General features: G+C 37.8%; 1 protein-coding gene across 2 annotated transcripts in view; it reads left to right on the top strand.

The window, feature by feature from the left end:
• Positions 1 to 15,795, top strand: part of LNPEP (leucyl and cystinyl aminopeptidase) — a 49,974-nt gene extending 34,179 nt beyond the window's left edge. For both annotated transcript variants that reach the window (XM_058823380.1, XM_058823381.1), the window contains 11 exons: positions 164 to 295; positions 2,978 to 3,109; positions 4,265 to 4,425; positions 6,956 to 7,044; positions 7,749 to 7,929; positions 8,634 to 8,790; positions 10,164 to 10,348; positions 11,012 to 11,173; positions 11,999 to 12,139; positions 13,123 to 13,204; positions 14,216 to 15,795. In XM_058823380.1, the coding sequence (XP_058679363.1) occupies positions 164 to 295; positions 2,978 to 3,109; positions 4,265 to 4,425; positions 6,956 to 7,044; positions 7,749 to 7,929; positions 8,634 to 8,790; positions 10,164 to 10,348; positions 11,012 to 11,173; positions 11,999 to 12,139; positions 13,123 to 13,204; positions 14,216 to 14,347 (1,554 nt within the window). In that variant the 3' untranslated portion in view covers positions 14,348 to 15,795. The remainder of the gene's footprint in view (positions 1 to 163; positions 296 to 2,977; positions 3,110 to 4,264; positions 4,426 to 6,955; positions 7,045 to 7,748; positions 7,930 to 8,633; positions 8,791 to 10,163; positions 10,349 to 11,011; positions 11,174 to 11,998; positions 12,140 to 13,122; positions 13,205 to 14,215) is intronic.
• Positions 15,796 to 19,195: the final 3,400 nt, after the last annotated feature.

Below are 19,195 nucleotides of genomic sequence, written 5' to 3'. Positions count from 1 at the left end.
GAATCCATGGCTAAAATGTGGCAGGGAAATAGCTTTTAGACAAGGTATCCTGACAATTCTTTGCTGCCTGGACAATGGAGGAGCAAAGCAGGGACAACTTTTACTTTTCTGCTTAACATGTACATTTCAGCTCCCTAAACAGCTAAAAATGTTTCTCTTCCAGGATGAAGATTTCCTTACTTTAATTTTCAAGGCTATGATGAAGGATGCCTTGAATTCTTCACATCCAGTCTCTTCTTCTGTTCAGTCTTCAGAGCAAATTGAAGAAATGTTTGATGCTCTTTCTTACATCAAGGTAACTGTAAAAATATTCCAAAATATTTGGAAAGTGATACATTAGCTATTGAAAATATGAATGTGGAATCACAAGTAAATAGGCATATACTGACAGACCTTTGGTTATTTACACCCAACTCAAACAATGCGGGATTTTTCAATAGTGTTTTTGAGATCTATGTAGCATTTAATTAGGAAAATATTATATATATGTATTTGTTGCTTTACTTAACATCTTGTTCAGTGCTTGAGCATTAAATATAATACTCATGAAGATGTAAGAGGGGAGCCAATAGATGAAGCAACATAACTGGTTAGGCATATATTCTTTTGGTAGCAGAATGTAACAAGTGGTTTAAAAAAGAGTGAAAACAAAACACCAAAGTAGTCACTCAGTCTTATACTCTCTCTGGTTTAAAAAACCTCCAGGATTTTAGAGATAGCCTGAACTGGACACTTGCCTCTGAATGCAAATTATTTTACTGCATATCCTGGTTGTCTGAAATGCGATTATTTATAATGTCTAGTGAGAGTTGTGTGTGAGGCGTATGTTATTAAAGCATCTTGGTGCCTTGCTTAAAAATGCATGAGAGAAGTACCTGTATTTGCAAAATTTTTATTCACATTGTCTCAGGTTTTAGATACCAGATATTGGTAGTGTTGGAGGAAAGCCCTTTCTTTGTTCATTTTAGATTATCTGCCATTTTTTTCCATCACTATCATCTAATTAGAAGTCATGGGGACAGCTATTTTCTGCTGAAAAATAGTCAAATACTGCATCTTCCTCTGCTCAGTGGAATGCAGTTCCCATGACAGTCTTGGTTTGTTTCCTTTTGCAAGTCTCATCTGGTCAACATGTCTTGTCTGGCATCCTTGAATAGTCTGGGATGCCACATAGACTTACGGTAGTGATGTGCTTCCATTTATTTTGGACTCTGCTCTCTCAGCTGCAAGAACAGATATTTGTGATTTTCAGGTTACCTTGGTTGCCAGATGAATTTGGATTCTCTCCTTTTATCAAAAGGCATGGCTGTTGTTTCATGCTTCAGAGGTGCTGTCTCAAGTAATTCCCTTTTTAGTGAGCTTCTGGAAGCTATGCATTTGGCAGAATCATGTCTATAGCCAACTAACTTTAGAGATACAAATTATGACAGTCTTGGACTGATTGAAACTTCTCTATATAATTTTAATGGAAAAGTTTCCTAAGTGATTGGATTGGAATTGCAGTCAATTAGTATAACATTATATTTGGAGAATTATTTTATTACTTCATTGCTACTAATAAGTATGTGCACATTTTGAATAGAATTGTACTAACCTATACCTTTAAGAGCTGATCAAAAGAGGTTTTGCACATTGTCAGAAATAGTGTTTTCACAGCTGCTTTCTGTGTTTCAGGGGATTTCATTGCATAGCTTTTCATTCATGCATGAAGTTTATGTGTTATACTATTCTTGTCCTTATAGCTTAGGTAGAGTTCTTGGCAATTCATGTGAGAAGACACTTGTAATGTAGTCCCTGATAGGCAAAGGATTGTCTGTTACTGAATTGTACAATGTAATTTGTTCTACTGAACTACCAACTGACGCAGATTAGGAGGTGACCTCTGCATTGTACTGTCTTGAACAGAAATAATTGTGCAATATAATTTTTAGTCCGGCTGTTTTGCGGACTGTCAGTAAACCTAACACCCATGTGTGGGACAAGATCCACCTGGAAGGATATGACAGTAGGAAAAACAAGGAAGCAGAGCTGTAGGTCAAGTATAGATGCATACAGGAGGGGAAATAGTGGCCATATTATTAAAAACTGTAGTAAGGGCTATTCCTGACATTTGATGAGTAATAAATAACCAGGCTGCCTTCAGTTTCAGATAAGATCTTACTCACATTCCAGAACGTGCAACTGGAATGTGTGAGAACAATGCATTATCTCTATAAAATCTTCTTCTACTTGTTTCTTTCCTAGAAATAGTACCAAAAATATAAAGTGTACCTTTAAACTATTCTTGATCACAGGCTGCTCCTCTGTGTTCAGTTTTACAATATGGAGGTCCTCAGGCAAATTACTTATTGGTGGCTTTCACATAGAAACATTCACAGCCTTTTTGATACTAAAACTACACTTTCTTTTTTTTCTTTACAAGATGTTGCTGTATTTAAACACATCAAAACATACTTGTTCTTCTGCAGTCAATTCCAGCCTACCAAGTGTATCTTACATTTTTAATGTATTTTTAGGTTTTTGATTCAAATGAACATCATATGACTGTTAAACACTTACTCACAAGTGCAGTTCTGTACCATACAGATGAGTATTACTAATGAAAAATGGCAGCCAGCAGACACATATCAGTAAGAAGGCAATATTTTTCAGATTATATTGATTGGAAAAAATGTCAAATTCTACTAGTCCATTTTGTAATTTAGTTTGAGCCTTTAAAATATTTTTCCCTAAGCAGCTGGGGAAAATTTTCAAACTACATTGTGTTTTCTGTAACTGCATTTGGAGTTTGTGAAATAGTAAAAGAATATTTTCCCAAGGAAACTGAGTTTAAAGGTAAATATTTGAAGGTTATTATTTGGAATAAAATCTGCTAGCTTCTGATTTACTCCTGTGAAAGAGCTATAATATGCATATGCTTTTAAAAGTTCTGTAACTTGAATTTACTGATACATTTTCTTTTTTTTTCTACCTAAAGGGGGCTTCACTTCTTTTGATGCTGAAGCATTATCTCACTAAGGATGTTTTCCAAGCTGGCATTGAGGTATACTTGCATAATCACAGCTATGGAACTGCCCAGAGTGATGACCTGTGGGACAGCATGAATGAGGTATCCATCTTGGACACACTGTTCTTTTTTTTTTTCCCCTCAACTTCTCTAAAGAGTATAATAGGTTTTATTTATTTCCTTGTTGATTAAAAAGATAGGATAATAAACTGCAGGTAAGCACTCTGAATTTTTTGCTCATTTTATTCCAAAATTCTTTCATATAGGTAGGGAGAAGTTTACTGAAGCTTCTAGGGCTACATTGCATACCATCCCAAAAAAGCACTATGAGTGAGTATGTACTGCCCTGCATGTCCATCCAGAATGGACATATCCTCTCTAGAATTACATGGGTAGTGTGTTAAGACCAGAATGAAAGTAATAAAATTCAGGACAAGATTTGCTTTCAAGGAATAGCTATATCCAGCCTCACAGAGGTCTTGTGTTGTGTTGTGTCTTGGGTTACTCTCTACTAATGTTACTTTGTGATAGCTTCTGTTTTAAAAAGTGTGATGAAATTTTAGGAAAGCAGACTGTACAGGCAGCTCTCAAATTATAAGGCAGGTATAAAGCTGTGTCTAATTTTAAAACTACTGTAAAGGGGTCAATAAAGCAAGGGCTTGGGTAGAAGAGAGTGAGGACTAGAGTCAGCAAGGCTGTGGGAATCAGAGAGGCCAGGGTAGGGAGGGTGGAGAGAAGTCAAGAAGGACAAGGGAAGGACTGAGGGTCTGGGGAACTACAGATTATTGGCGGGAACTGAGTGCCAAGGAAGGTCATGGACTAAATCATCTTTAGTACCATTATAGGGCACATACAGGACAACCAGGGAACCAGGCCCAGCCAGCATGGATTTAGGAGGGACAGGTCCTGCCTGACCAACCTGGTCTCCTTTTATGACCAGGTGACCCTCCTTTTATGACCTGGTGGATGGGGGAAAGGCTGTGGATGTTGTCTACCTGACCTTCAGCAAAGCCTTTGATATTGTATCCCACAGCATTTCCTTAGAAAAGCTGGCAGCTCATGGCCCAGGCAGGTGCACTCTTTATTGGGTTAAGAACTGTCTGGATGGCTGGAGCTCAGAGAGTGGAGGGAAATTTTCAAGTTCACTGTCAAAGTAGATTGTTTCCAGGTGCAAAATCATGCAACCACTTACTTGGTAACTTAAGAAGAAAATTAAGTGTTCTCCATTTGCTTTTTATGTTATGATTGTTTTTACAGATTACCAATGGAACACTAGATGTAAAAAAAATGATGAAGACTTGGATTGTGCATAAAGGATTTCCTTTAGTCACGGTTGTCCGAAAGGGAAAGATTATTTCAGTACAACAGGAGAAATTCTTGTATCGTGTGGAACCGGAAAATTGGACATCAGATGCAAGGTTATTACCTTCTTAATACCTTTTATCCATTAAAAGTAAGCTGCTGTCTTAAGTTTGTACATCTTTCTGTCTTGTATTCAGGCATTTTAGTGTTTCCTTTGTAGGCAGGTAGTAACAGAGATTGATCTAGTATCTGCCTGAAGGTGCATGTCTATTTCCACTGAGGCAACTGGTAAAAATCAGGGACACCCTTTGTAATCTGAATTACATGCATCCTTCTCCTGAAGCTTTTAAGCTTGACATCATGAGTTGGTTTTCAATACCAAAAGGCAGATCTCATAAGTAAAGGTTTCTTTACATTTGAGAAAGTTTTGTGTGTTTAACAAGACTCTAAAGAAAGGCAGGCTGCAGAAGTTTCACAGAAGTTAGAGATGCATGTATCCTACTTCAGAGCCTCTGTTTCTAACTTCCAAAATTCAGTTGTATACTTTGGGCTTTGCTACAAGAATGTAGAGAAACTAGAATCAATGCTTTCTTGGCTTTGAAATTTTAAGATGACACTACTACATGACAACAAATGACTGAATGTACAACAGAGGCAATATCTATTGTACCAAAACCTAAAGGGAAATACGTACACTGATACTGAAGAAGCAAAGATATGGCAGTTGGTAGTTTTAAAATTTTGTTTACTGCAAATGTAACTTACCTTATGACCCTTGACAGCGTCTTCTAACAAAAATATATAAGTGTGAATTCTTTGATATTTTGCTGGTTTTATTCAGTTTTTTACATTTAATAAGAGCTAAGTCCATTGCATCATCTTGCAGAAAAATATGTCCGTGAAAGAAATTTGTCTCTTGAAATGTAGGAATTTAGAGGGCTCTGTTTTATTATTGTTATGCAGAGAAACAAAAGCAATGTGGGGTTGAAAGGTAAGGGAAGAAGGGAAGGATTTTTAAGCTAAGTAATTTCTGCTTCTAGTTGATGTAAATTTGGGGCATGTATGAAAAGGTTCACAAAAAGAGTAGTCTATGTGAGTCATACATAGAGAGGACCCCCGTCAAAATCAGATTAATATGTGCAGCTTCTTTCATCCCACTCAGATTTATGTTTTTCTCTAAATAGCCAAGTCCTTATCATCGTTATGAGCCTCCTTAGCATTTTTCTTCCAGCTTGCAGTTCACTTAAAGTCTTTGTGCTGTACAATGAATTTTGGTTTCTATACTATGATTTGGAATTTGAGTCTTGTACTTGGATAATTTTTTAATTTTAGTTAAAACTTGTAAAAGATCAGAAAAACAACGTTGGACTCAGGTAAAAATCATACTGGATGAATTTCTAATGCAGCCAGAGATTTACTGTCTGTATGATTTTGGACTAGCCACCTAGTGTGCTGGAACTGGGAAAGAAGTGCAAGGAAAAGTGGAATGCATCAGGGACTAGTGCAGTTTCAGATCTTACCGGTGATGTATACAGTGGGATCAAGTGCTCCCGCAGAGAATTTGTAGGTGACGCCAAGCCGAGTGGTCCAACACCCAAGCAGTTGGTGTGGCGGGGGGGAAGGGATACCATACAGAAGAATCTGGACAAGCTCGAGCACTGGGTCCTTGGTCCGGCCAACCTCTGGTATCAACACAGGCTTGGGGATGAACAAATCAAGAGTAGCATTGCAATGGAGGACTTGGGGGAGTCATGGTACTGGACACAGGCCAGCAGCGTGCATTCACAGCCCAGAATTCCAGTTGTATCTTGTGCTGCATCCAAAGCCATATGGGCAGCAGGGGAGGGAGGGGATTCTGTCTCTCCACTCTGTTCTGGTGAGAGCCCACTTGGAGCCCTGCAGCCAGCTCTGGGGTCCCAGCACAGGAAGGACATGGATCTGTTGGAGTGAGTCCAGAGTCGATTCACAAAAACAATCAGATGGACATAACACCTCTCCTATACAAGGACATTCAGACAATTTGGGCTGTTCGCCCTGGAGAACAAAAGGCTCTGGGGAAACCTCACTGCATTCTTTCAGGTACTTAAAGGAAAGATGGGAACAGACTTTTTATCAGGTCCTGTCATGATAGGACAAAGAATAATGGTTTTAAAATAAAAAAGGGTAGGTTTAGACTAGATATAAGGAATAGTATTTTTATGATAAGGGTGGTAGAACAGTGGCACTGGTGACCCAGAGGGGTGGTCAATGCCCCATCCCTGAAAACATTCAGAGCCAGGTTGAATGGGACTCTGAGCAACATGATCTAGTTGAAGGTGTTCCTACTTATTGCAGGGGACCTGAACTAGTTGATCTTAAAAGGTCTCTTTGAATCTAGTCTGTTCTATAAAATTTACTCATTTTTCAACATGGTGGGATTTAAAAAATAATTTCTGTACATGCTGTGCATTTATACTTTCATCATATTCTGATTAGGTAAGGGAGATTTATACTTCATTATTCTACTCAGCATTCAGTGATGCTAGTATTATTAGTATACAAAATTATATACATTAAATTATATTACAGCAAATTAAATTAAAACAAACCATTCAAGGGAGATAATATGTATCTAACTCAGCAGTAAACATTTGTTTTCCTTTGCAGTTACCTGTGGCATATTCCTCTCACTTACATAACAAATAGGTGCAACTTCACCTATTGCACTAATGCATATTTACTGGATCAGAAGTCAGGTATGTGTCTAAAAGCTTTGGTAGTAAGTTAATTTTGTGTTACAGGTACATGATTTCAGAGCACCCTTGAGTAAGATGTGAAGCTGAAGGCATACAGAGTACAAAATAATTTCAGAGATCTGGAGCGGAGCACTGCTGATGTTGTCATCATCAGAGAGCTGGTTCCCTGTAGCATTCTGTGTATAAATACATGACAGCAACTGGAACAGAATCATAGGTTTGAAATTTGTAAAAGCCTATGCTTTTCATCACAATGCATTCACACAATCTCTCAAACTCTCAAATGTTCTTTAGAGAGGAAGTTATGTGAAAGTTAATCTGCCAGGTTGCTGAAATGTTAGGAAGTAACTTTCCACTGAAATGTTTATTTTATTTAACTGTGTGGGAAAATATTGTATTTGGAACTGTAGGTGGGGCTGTTTGAAAGAACAACTGGACAAAAGGAGAAAAATTAACTGCTGCAACTTGGGACGGACTGTGATAAAGTTCATTCAGTCAGGTGTAGGAAGAGGGATGAGGAAGTACAGCCTGGAATTTTTAAGCTGTCTTTCAAAACCTTACTGGCTTTTCCTTTGACATTATAGGGGAAAATAGTGGGAAAGTATTTGCTGTCTCTCTGGTACTAGTCTACTTCATAGACTTTTATTTGGACAAACAGTTGTTAAATGTTTGTTTCAGCTGATAACATATTGTCTGTCTACTAGCTGTCATTGAACTTCCAGAAGAGGTGGAATGGATAAAATTCAATGTGGACATGAATGGCTATTACATAGTACACTATGCTGAAGACTGGAAAACACTGATTGATCTCTTGAAAAAAAACCACACTGCTCTGAGTCCTAAAGACAGAGCAAATTTGATCAACAATATCTTCAACCTTGCACGGTAAGACTTTGGTATTGGAAAAGGTATTTAATATGTGTTTCAAGTTTTTTCCAAGTCAGAGATCAAATTTAGTTTCTAGAGACAGCTGCTTTAGAGGAAGTTTAACTCAGTCTTCAGTAGCCTTGTTGGAACTGTTCACTGATGCTCTAGATGTTATCTCCCTCTTCTTTATAGCATCATCTGTTTGTTTGGATCACAGAGAGTCACATGATAGTTTCCATTGGTGGAAGATACTGTTTTTTTAGTGACCAGTAATCTGCCTGCTAACTGTTTTCCTGTACTCTAGTGCTTCACTTTAGAAAAGTAAGCTATTTCCCTCTTAAATTTTTACTGGTGCCCTCTCATGTGTTTCACCACCACTATCAGAAGCAGGCGAGGTGGAACATAGTGGATTGTCTTTTCGGAAACTGCTGTTCTATCTGAATACCCTTATTTGTGATAAATATTTTCAGACTTACTTGCCACACTTCATTACCCATTTTCAATTTTTGTTAACTGGAGGCATGTTAGTGGCCATTGTTGCTTTGTTGTAATCTTGCTGAAGTTAAAATGTGAATATTTCTACATGTAAGTTATTTCTTATGTCACCCCCTCTATTCACTTCTCTCTCTATTAGTGTAATAGAAAGCATAACTTCTGATTTGTTTCAGGAAGTGCTTTAGTTTTGTAATCCATTTTAATGTTTTGTGTTCATTGACCCATAGTCTAGGAAGAGAGTCTCTGGAAAAGGCCTTTGAGTTGATTGATTACCTCAACAAAGAGAACAGCACTGCACCACTTACTCAGGCTTTGTTCCAGCTGAGTTTTATATACAGCCTTTTAGACAAAAAAGGTGAACAAGAACTGGCAGCACGAGTCATGGTATGTCTTAGGTTTTCATAAATGATAATTCTAAATAATTAGCTGTAATGTTCTTTATAGTTACATTCTCTTTTTACATGTTGACTGCTGAACATATTCATTAATTTTACTAAGTTGGATGGGGATTCTGGAGAGTTGCCAGTCTTGACAGCTTTTTCTAATGGTCTCTTACCAAAATGTTACATTTTTTGCACCAGCTTCTTACCCTCTCCTTCCCCTGTTTCTGTACCGTACGCATATGCCCCAAAATGTTTTGTAGGGAGTGTGGTGCAGTGGTGGCTGGGGCTATCTTAAAGTGCCCGTACAGGTCAGTTTAGTACAAATATGTAATTAAACAGATTCCATATACTTTTCTTGTACAGAAGAGTTATTTTCAAAAGTTACAGTGGCTAGAGATCGTAGATCTAATTGCTTTGTAGAGAGACAAGATAAAAAACTGGAACTGTTTTCTGTAGAAATAGAAACACAAGGATGGTTGTCATTGTCCTGTTCCAGTTGTGTAAAGGAATAATGCAATGTAATTCTACAGACTTGACAGTGAAATCAATATTGTAGGTTCAGTTCTTGATGAGTATATATCTTTCATTTCTCTGTATACCTTCTAATTATGGAGCTTCTTGTCCGTATTCATTTACTGGTTTAAAATGACCTTTGCTGCTTTGCAGTATAAAACATCAGTAAAGTGTTTTAGTCTATAAGAAAATTATTAAATTATTAGGTAAAATAGCAGACATTTTTTCTTTATGCTAGGAAGGGATAATTCATGAGTGCTTAAGGAAACATAAGGAAAACAGCAGTGTTTTAATTTACCCAAAGTTGTTAAGAATCTGCTATAAACAGCCCAAGCTCTGGGTTGCAATGCAGTGTCTATGCAGTTTTATTTAAGTTCAAAATTTTCAGCTGAAATATGGTGGCTGATCACACATCTGGCTGTGGTTTTGGCAAGCAACAGAACTACAAAACTGAAGAGTGTTTGGCCTATAGACATACAAAAGTTGTTTCTTTGTCCTAAATGAAGGAGTATTTACTGTGCCTTGGTGAAGTTAAAAGCAGTTGAACATACAGAAGTTGTAGTGCTTGTGATTGTAAGCTGATTACAGGAGGCTCAGAGAGGAGTCTTCAGTTTCCATGTGCAGTTTAACATGTAATCTGGCCCATCTTTAAGATTTATGTGATATCTGATACTCATTCCTACAGTTAAGAAATAGCATGTGTAAGTTGTAATATATAGATGAAAAACTACCATATTTAGCTTCCACAGTTCAAAAGCTCAACCTTTTAATTTTTATTTTTTCTTACTTTAAACTAATTTTCTATATAGAAAATCCTCTTGGAAGGGATTAGCTATTGCTAGTAACTTTTTCCTCCTTTAGCATAGGATAGAGCACTTGCTTGGAGATAAAATGGATCAACAGCACTGGACAGATGATGGGACCCTGTCTGAACGAGAGCTCCGGTCAACACTGCTGGCTTTTGCCTGCACCCATGATATAAGAAACTGTAGAACAACTGCGGCTAGGATGTTTGAGACTTGGATGAAGTCTAATGGAACAGTAAGGTACCACAAAAACTGAGCTTCTACTTCTTTTTCCCATCTCCTTTCTTGTTACATTGCCACCATTGTACTTGGGAAAAGCACCCCAATAGCAAAGAGAACAATCAAAAAAAACCCCACCTCACCACACCACTACAACTGACTTAGTATTGATAAAGAATGTGATTCTGTCTTCAACTGTTCCATGTGTAGAAGTAATAGCTGTTTCACAATGAGAGAGTGACTGTGCCAGACTTGTCTCCATTCTCATTTAGTTTTAGCTGCAAAACCAGCCATAAATATTTTTTCATCTGCATTTCCTGAGCTGCATGCTGAAAGAACATTACTTAGTGGCAAAGCCAAAGCACACGTTTTTATCATGCAGAATTCCTTCTGCTGTGGATCCATGTGCATTTTTAACTGTAGAAAATTCTCAATTTTGTGTACAATTTACTTTGTTTTCATGTGGCTAAATGATTTGCTTTTTCCTAGTGACTGAAAGTATTAGATTGGCATGAATTCAGTAATGCCAAATCTTAACAATTGCTACAGAATCAAATTGCTCCAAAGAGAGGCATCTCCTTCAAGTTAATAGTTTAATTTTGTGACTTCTTTCTTCTTTCCTCAGGTGAACCTTTTTGTACCCCCTATGTTTATTTGTTTTGTTGTTTTTGCTTTTCCCTGTAGTCTGCCTAGTGATGTTATGAAAGCCATATTTGCAGTTGGTGCCAAGTCTGATGCTGGCTGGGAATTCCTCCTGAAGATGTATTTCTCTTCAGTTTCTGAAGCAGAGAAAAGCAAAATGATTGAAGCCTTGGCCAGCACAGAAGATGCCAGAAAGCTGATCTGGTATGAAGGAGCCAAAAAGTTGTATGCTGTGTAAATTACAAGTGATAAAATCTTCCAGGAAAAGTGCATTTCCTTTTTTCTATTGTTGAAAAAAATTCTGATTGCTAAAGAAGATCCATCCAAATGTTTTGCACAGGCTTCCATACACACAAAGAACCTTGTATTTTTCACTTAAAAATAACTAATGTAACAGAGCAACACAAAAAAACCAAATTCTGAATATGCATAAAGAGAAAAGAATTTAATTTACAGGCTTTGCACTACTGGTAACACAGAATTTCAGATTTTGCAGTGCAGGTAGCAAAATTGCAGACTGCTCTATAGAATCTTAAAAGATTGATAAATATTTATAATCAAAATAATAACTAGTTGAGGTATATTTGTTGTTTGGGTTTTTTTGCTCTTCCTTTTTCCATTTCCTTATTTGGGTGAAAATTTGACTTTACATTATGTTCCTCTCTGTAGACTAAATCTTAATACTGCATGGACAATGCAGACTTGTCTGCTAATTTCATCTTCGGCTTCCCTCTCTTCCATCTTCAATGTGTTGTTTTTCTTTTACAAGTTATTAGAATTTACTTCATCTTCTCCAAGCCCAGTGAAAATTCAGGTACTTGCTAAGGTCATTCTGACTTCTGGAAATTAAATCTTAAGTAAATAGAGTTGTTGTAATAAAATGTAACTGATTTCTTCCAGGTTCTAGAATTTCCTTGCTTGATGTGTTATATCATTTTTTCCATCTAATTGAGGACTTTTAGAAAACCCATGTGAACATATGAATCATGGGGATTTTTCCTGTCTCTTTGCATATGCTTTGTCTCTTAGGCTAATGCAGAACAGTCTTGAAGGAGAAATCATCAGGTCACAGGAGCTTTCACATATCATATCAACCATTAGCCAGAGTTTGCCTGGATATTTGCTGGCCTGGGACTTCGTCAAAGAGAACTGGGAAAAGCTTACACGAAAGTAAGGCTTTTCATGCAGCTGAAACTTTCAACCTCTCAGTGGCAAAAGCACATGTTTCTTTGTTTCAAACAAGACCATAAATATGAGTGTTCATGTAAGAATATTCATGTTAAAATTCTAAATCATGTTTTAAAATCAGAGTTTGCAAATATAACTTGCTACATTAAATTTGAACTCTCAACAATCATCCTAGAGCCTCACAGTAATTCTGAACAATCTTGATCCTAGTTTCTCTTGAAAGGTTGCTGTCTCCAAAATGATTGGTTCAGTTGAAAGATATTTATGTGGATCAAACGGATTCAAATGGATTCCAGGGAAATAATTCAGCATTTATAGTTTCTGAATTGCCACTCCTAAAAGCAAATAACCAAAATATCCCACTTGCTTCAGAAATATGTTGTCTTTCACTGTCCTTGAAGGATACCCAGCAGGAAAGCTGGCCCCCCAAGTCTTCAGAAAGCCAACAATACTAGAAACATCCGTTTCTAAATCCCAGATTTGATTTTAAATAGTTTCATTCTGATTGAAAAGTTTGTCCTCTATGAAAACTTCTGCTCTAGCAAGCTCTTCATAACCAATATTACAGTTATTTCACTTGAAGGAAAACCTGGTTGCAAGTTCAATTCTGGTAGAGCTTTAGAACATATACGTACCACAAATACAGATCTTGATATTCACTGTGTGGTGTCCTCAGTTCTTTACTATTTGATCTGTTACTGATAGAAGTTTGAAAATTTTCCATGGCTCTTGCTCTGATGTTACATTTTAGAGGGAATAGGGAGCTAGAGGCTTGTATTTCTAAGAACATCTATTTCTTTTGAAAAATAAGGTATGTAATTGTAATGTAAGGTATTGTATTTAGGCGCTTTTAATATTTTCGAACTACTAAACAAAAAACTAGAAAAAGTAGAAAAGAATGCATACATAAGCCAAAACTGCATCTTAAAGTGTCTCCTGGCTGAAAGTATTTGTTTATCTTACAGGTTTCACCTAGGATCATATACTATCCAGAATATTATTTCCTGGTCAACTTCTCAGTTTGCAACAAAGGCACATCTGCTTGAGGTTGGTGGCACAATCTACCAGAAAGGGTTATTTTCTAGTGCCAATGCTGTTTTCATTTAGTTGAAGGATGAGGAAAACACATGTTTGCATTTTATTTATATCCTTGACATACTGTTGAGAGTATGTATATCAGTTTCTTTCCCTATCAGGTGCTTTCCCTATTTCACATGTGGTAAATATATGCATAGACACTGGGAGATTATATACTGAGTCTGTGACAGAGTTGCATTACAGAGTGGAACCCAGTTATTGGTTTATACTGCTCTGTTTTCCTGTACACTGGAACACACTGTCTCACAAAGTAATGACTTGATCTATATGTAATTTTGGTCTAGATTTTGTAGACAAGATTTGCTTTCTGTATCTCTGAAATGTGATACTGTGCCATAAAAACTGCTTTTTGCTGGTTTTTTCCATCATCAATCGCAAAGAGTTATTGTGGAAGTTGAGTATCAGTCAGTTGTTCAATAGCTTTCAGAAGGCTCTGTTGTCTTCCCTAAGAAGACTTTGAAATTAATGTATCAAGAATTATTTATGGTTTAGTCTAATGTTTTCATTCAGATAATTTGGTAGAGATTGGTGTTAATGGTTTGATCCATAATATTTTAGGTGTTAGCATTGATAGTTATAATGATGATTGGGTGTGGTGGCTGTTCCAGAATGCTGGAGAGGGTTGCTTGCAACAACCAATTCTTTGTCACAGAATAGCACTCCTTTTTCAGAACTCTGCATAGTTTCTGTTGGCTTTGTGATATGGTAAATGAATATCTGTTTATTGATGAAATGACATATTGAAACCAAATGAGTTATTGGTGCTGTATGTGTGAAAAAATGCTTTCCTTGCATTTTGGGAAACCTTTGAGAGGTTTGCTTACTGCATAGATACAAACAATTCTCAAAAACAGATTTGCTGCAACATGTGTGTGTAGCCTTTGCTGCAGAACTTATTTATCTGGCTAATATTGATTTTAATTAAGATTTTATTTTTCTTTCTTTATTCTTGCTGTGCAGGTCAAGTCATTTTTTGAGTCAAAATCAGAAGAGAGTTCTCAACTGCATTGTGTAAAAGAGGCAATTGACACAATTCAGCTCAATATCCAGTGGATGGAGAGAAACTTGGCAAAGCTACAAGAACTGCTGTAGTACATATAATACTGTGCTGTGTCAGCCATTTAGGAGCTCTGTCAGCAGTTATTGTGTTTCATTTGCAAAAGCCAGGGTGAAACGAGGATCACTGCAACATTGCACTATTAAGGAATCTAGATTGCTCAGGGCATGTCTCAGAAAAATTTTTATTTTCCTTGAAGCATTTTGAGCAATATATAAGTACTTACCCTAAAACTGTTTTCATCTGTTGACCAAACATCTGCACAAATGATTAAATATAATTTTGTATGTGAAACTTATGCCCTTTCCTTTGAAGTTGTGTTATAGTTTCTTGGCAGAGGGTTAATACTGACAGGTAAGAAAGAAAGAGTTACCGTGACTTCTTTGCAGGCTGCTCCATTGAGCAGTAGATTTTTTCTTAATGCAAAACTGTATGTGGTTTCCACATATGTAGATATAGAAGCTGTTGTGAAACAGAATTATATTTCAGATATGTAAGTAGTAGTGAATGTTATAAAGTTTAAGAGGCGAAATAAATACAATTCCAATTCAATTTAAGTTTGGATTTTTTATTTTCATGGTGTTCTTTAGGAATTACACACTAAAAAAAATCTTATACTAACAATATACAATTTGATATGTAAAAGTGGCTGGATGGTAATATGGAAAAGAAGAAACAGCAAAGCCAAGCATTTTAGAGATGAGATTTCCAGAAACAGTGGTGTGGCCTTGGAACTTGTGCTCTGAATTGATCAGATAGTTTTGAGAATCTCATCATTAATTGTTGAACTTTAACTGATTTTGCAGTATTGGTCTCTGACCAGCTGCACAGAGTTGTATTTTTTCAGGTTAGTTCATCTGTTAGACTGATACTGATTTGTGCCCTTTTCACTACTGACTTCCAGTTTCACCACTTGATGCAGAGCATTTGCCATTGATAGATTAGTCAGTCACTTCATTTTTGTAAGCTTCTGGTCTTTCATTGCCTGATAACTTGGAAATCACAGTGTAATTTGTGTTCTTTTTCATGGCCTTAGTTTTAGGAAAGCTTCTAATTTAGATCCTAACGATTTGTTTCTCTACTATGGTAAAAAATCTTGCGAGACAAATCTTCAAAATCTTTTAAAGAATAGGAGCTAAAACCCTAATGTGCAACACTATAAAGATACCTGCAGTGCAATCTGTGTCTTTCAGAAGTGGTGAAAAAAGCCATTTTGGAGTTACAGTGTGTATATATACTCAATACATGCAAGAATAAACATACTTTTTATCTTTTCATTTCACTACCATTGTATCTTTTGTGGTTTCATGCTAGCCGATTTATAACTAACTTTAACTAACTAACTAACTAACAGTTAAATTATGGAATGAGAATTGCAATTAAGTATATTCTTGGAATTTTTATACTCGGTGTGTTATTACTTTGATTCCTTCTGTATTTTAAATCTTTCAAATTCTACAGAAATACTGTTTCCATCTTAGAATATTTGTGTATATTATGTGTGTGTTTGTATGTATATGTACATATATTACAGCGTCCTGAGTGGGTCGCTGGGGGTGAGAGAGAGACAAGAATCTTGTTTCTTGATCAGAAGGCTGGATTTATTGATATATGATATATAATACATTATGACTATACTAATAAGAATAAAGAGAGAAGTTGTAGAGGCTTCCTAAGCTAGGAATAGAAAGAAAGAATCTATAACAAAGTTGTGTCCAGGGACTCTGTCCCCAGCTTGCACTTGTGATTGGCCCTTAATTATAAACATAGAAACATGAGCCAATCAAGGTGCATCCCATTGCATTCCACAGCAGCTAACAATTGTTTACATTCTCTTTCTGGGGGCCCTCAGCTTCCCGGAAAATGCAGAAATCTGAAAGAAAGGATTTCTGTAAAAAAATGTCAGCGACATACATATATATGCCATCTTTTTCTTCCTAGTCACTTCTTAAATTAAATTAGAAGTCAATTGTAAACTACCACTTTTCTATCTCTGCTGCCCCCTCACATGTGTTTTATTTCATTCCTGGCCACAGTATTGAGTCTTTAAAAATTTAAAATCAAAACTGTGGAAGAGGATCCCATCTTCCTCCTCATTTCTGCGCTGGAATTCTAAAAATTGTCACTATTCTATTAAAATGCTTTAGTGACAACTATGAAGCAATAACTTGGAGCTGAGTTTCAGACAAGAAAGTGTACAAATAAAATCTGGAAAGTTGGGGAGGTTTTTTCATTTTGCCATTTGTAGCATATGCATACTTTTGTTATGTCAGTTGTAGAGGTTTTAGAATTGTTTTTCTGTTAGGGAGTCTCCAGCCCTATTAATAAGTTGTATTGGAGTCAGTTCCTCCTTCCATGAGAAATGCTTAAATACAATTCTCATTTTTTGAATGTATTGGGAATTGATGAAGACTGAAATATCAAAGGGCTGGTGCAAGGCAGACTGCCTTTGCTGGCAAAGTTCTTGTTGGATATGGCTTAGGGCAGGGTGAGGGTCAGGAAAAGGGTGAGATGTCAGTGCAGGACAGAGAGCAGAAACCCAGTGTTAGGAGGACTGGGAAAAAGCCTTCAAGGGAAGGTGAGGACTGCCACTCCACCCTGAGAGCCAGAGAGAGTTGGATGTCCCATTAGCTGGATTCTGGTTAGAGGTAGTGTGAGTAAGGCTAATAAAGCTTAGCCATAGGTGCAGTTCAAAAACTTGAACTGTTCAAGGTAATGCAGGATTATGGAATTCTCAGTATAGATAAGTAGTACTTAGTAAGTGAGATTACCAGATGTATGTAGGACACCACCTATTAGGGGCTGTACAAAATGCAGACTAATAGGCTGAAGTGTAGTAAGCAAATGTTTCCTTAGATGCCTTAGGAGTTTACTTAATGAGCCAGCCTTAGCAATGCTAGAGGGATAACTACAGAATTTGAAGATCCAGCAGGACTTCCAAAAAAGGATGTGGCATTGGGGCAGGGTTGATTTGGGAGAGAAGGGCTGTGTGACAAACCAAGCTTGGCCACTCCCAGAGGAATGTGGCTTGCACATTACCTTCAGTGCCTTTGATACTATCGACACAGCAGCCCCCTTTCATTGGTGGTGCAGCTCCTCAACTCAGAGGCTGTGCAAGGACAGAGAGGCCTCACAGGGCTTGATCCTGCACTTGATACTGTCTTTTACTTCCTCTTCAGCTCCAGATCTCCAACTCCATTGCTAAATTTCAGTGGTGGCAAGAGCAGAGGGCTGCTTAGATCAGCAAGCACCTGCAGCTGCAGAAAGTGTTCCAGAGAGCAGAAGGCAGAGCCCAAGGATACTGCCATTGTGGGCACTTCTCTCCCATCACAGCCAGCAGCAGGGATTTACCTTGCCATTTCTTTCCACTCAGCATCCTCAGCCTCTCTTATACAGCTTTCATCCAGCTCAGAGAACAAGTCATGAGGGATGTGTTGCTCATCCTACTTGGTCCTGAGGATGAACTGTACCCACTGGAATGGAGTGCCTGGGGACAGAAGACAAAGCTCCATCCTGTTACTGTGGCTATTGTGCTCACATTCAAAGTGGGCTTTAGATGTGCACCAGTTCAGCCATTATTACTGGGTTAGGTCCTTACCCCTAGGTCTGTGCAGGTTTGCCCAGAGCCATGGAGGAGAAACATCTGTTTCATCTCTGCATAAGGATAGATTGCTTTCTTCCCCACACTTCCATTTTTAAAGGCAGGATCCCTCTAAGGAAGCTGTGTTTAGCTAAAATACGTGCTTAAACTGCCCTAAATGTAAAAAAAAAGTCTGGGAAAAGGTCATCTTGCTAAACAACATCACTTGTCCCTCACAAGAACAACTAGCCACATGGACCTGCCTGCAGAAGACTCACATAGTGCCCACATAGCCCCCAGGAGATTAGTGAGTGATGTGGATTGTTGCAGTCATCCTGCTCTTTTGGAGTAAAGGCCTCCACTTTCTGATGCTTTCAGCTGTGGGGTTCATGATGCCAGTGGTTGTGCCTGATCAGTGGTATCTGCACATCCTTGCACAGGATTCAGAGGTCTGCAAAAAAGTGGCATCTGCTCTCGATACTGGGGAGCCAGCTGATGCAGAAACCGCAGTTAAATCAGTGCATCCATCCAAGGAAGAAATACCAACTTCTCTTGATTTCATATTCATTGTATCCCTTAATGGTGCAGTCCTGTCCTTTCTTTGAAGTCCAGTTTGCTCCAGCTTTGCAACAAGCACAGGCAGCAAGTGTTCCTGAAATTAAACCTCTTCTCAAATTTCAGCTTTGGCTGAACAACTCCAATTTGTTCATGACTCATTAAATAAAGAACTCAGGTTTTGTTGAAAAATCTTTGCATGGCACAAAGTGACAAGATCAAATCAGCCCCCTGATGATCAACTCAAGAATAAAAAAAAAAATCACAGAACAATGTCTGCACCCCATCACATCATTCTTCTGACCTCTCCAAGTTAGGAGCAGCCTCTGTGAGAAATCTGCCTATGAGCTGTCCAGCCCTGTGGTGAAGGCTCACACTAGAGCTTCTGGGGAGGCTTTCTCCCTTGGTTTAAAAGCTCTAATATTTTTTTAAAGACTGTGGAAATAACTGTTTATTAATGTGGCATCACAGCGTATTTTGCTGCACATGCTGTAACACTGCGCAGCAGGTGTAGGGACTGTGTGCAATGGACAGACCCACAACACTGATGGCCCTTCTACTGATGGCCCTTAGCAGACAGCCCTTTCTGACTTCTCATACTGAGTACTGACAGCATTGCTCATCATTCCCCAGTTAGTTGCTGCCTCTTCATCTGTATAGCAGGGGGAAGGTACAAGCTGGGGCTGGGGAAGTACAATTCTCTTATGTCCTCCCAGGCATCATCCACTCCTGCCTCCGTGCAATCCAT

This window comes from Ammospiza caudacuta, chromosome Z (assembly GCF_027887145.1).
Source record: "Ammospiza caudacuta isolate bAmmCau1 chromosome Z, bAmmCau1.pri, whole genome shotgun sequence".
Taxonomy (NCBI): Eukaryota; Metazoa; Chordata; class Aves; order Passeriformes; family Passerellidae; genus Ammospiza; species Ammospiza caudacuta.
The sequence above is the reverse complement of the archived record's forward strand: the minus strand, read 5'-3'. Positions and strand labels throughout refer to the sequence as shown.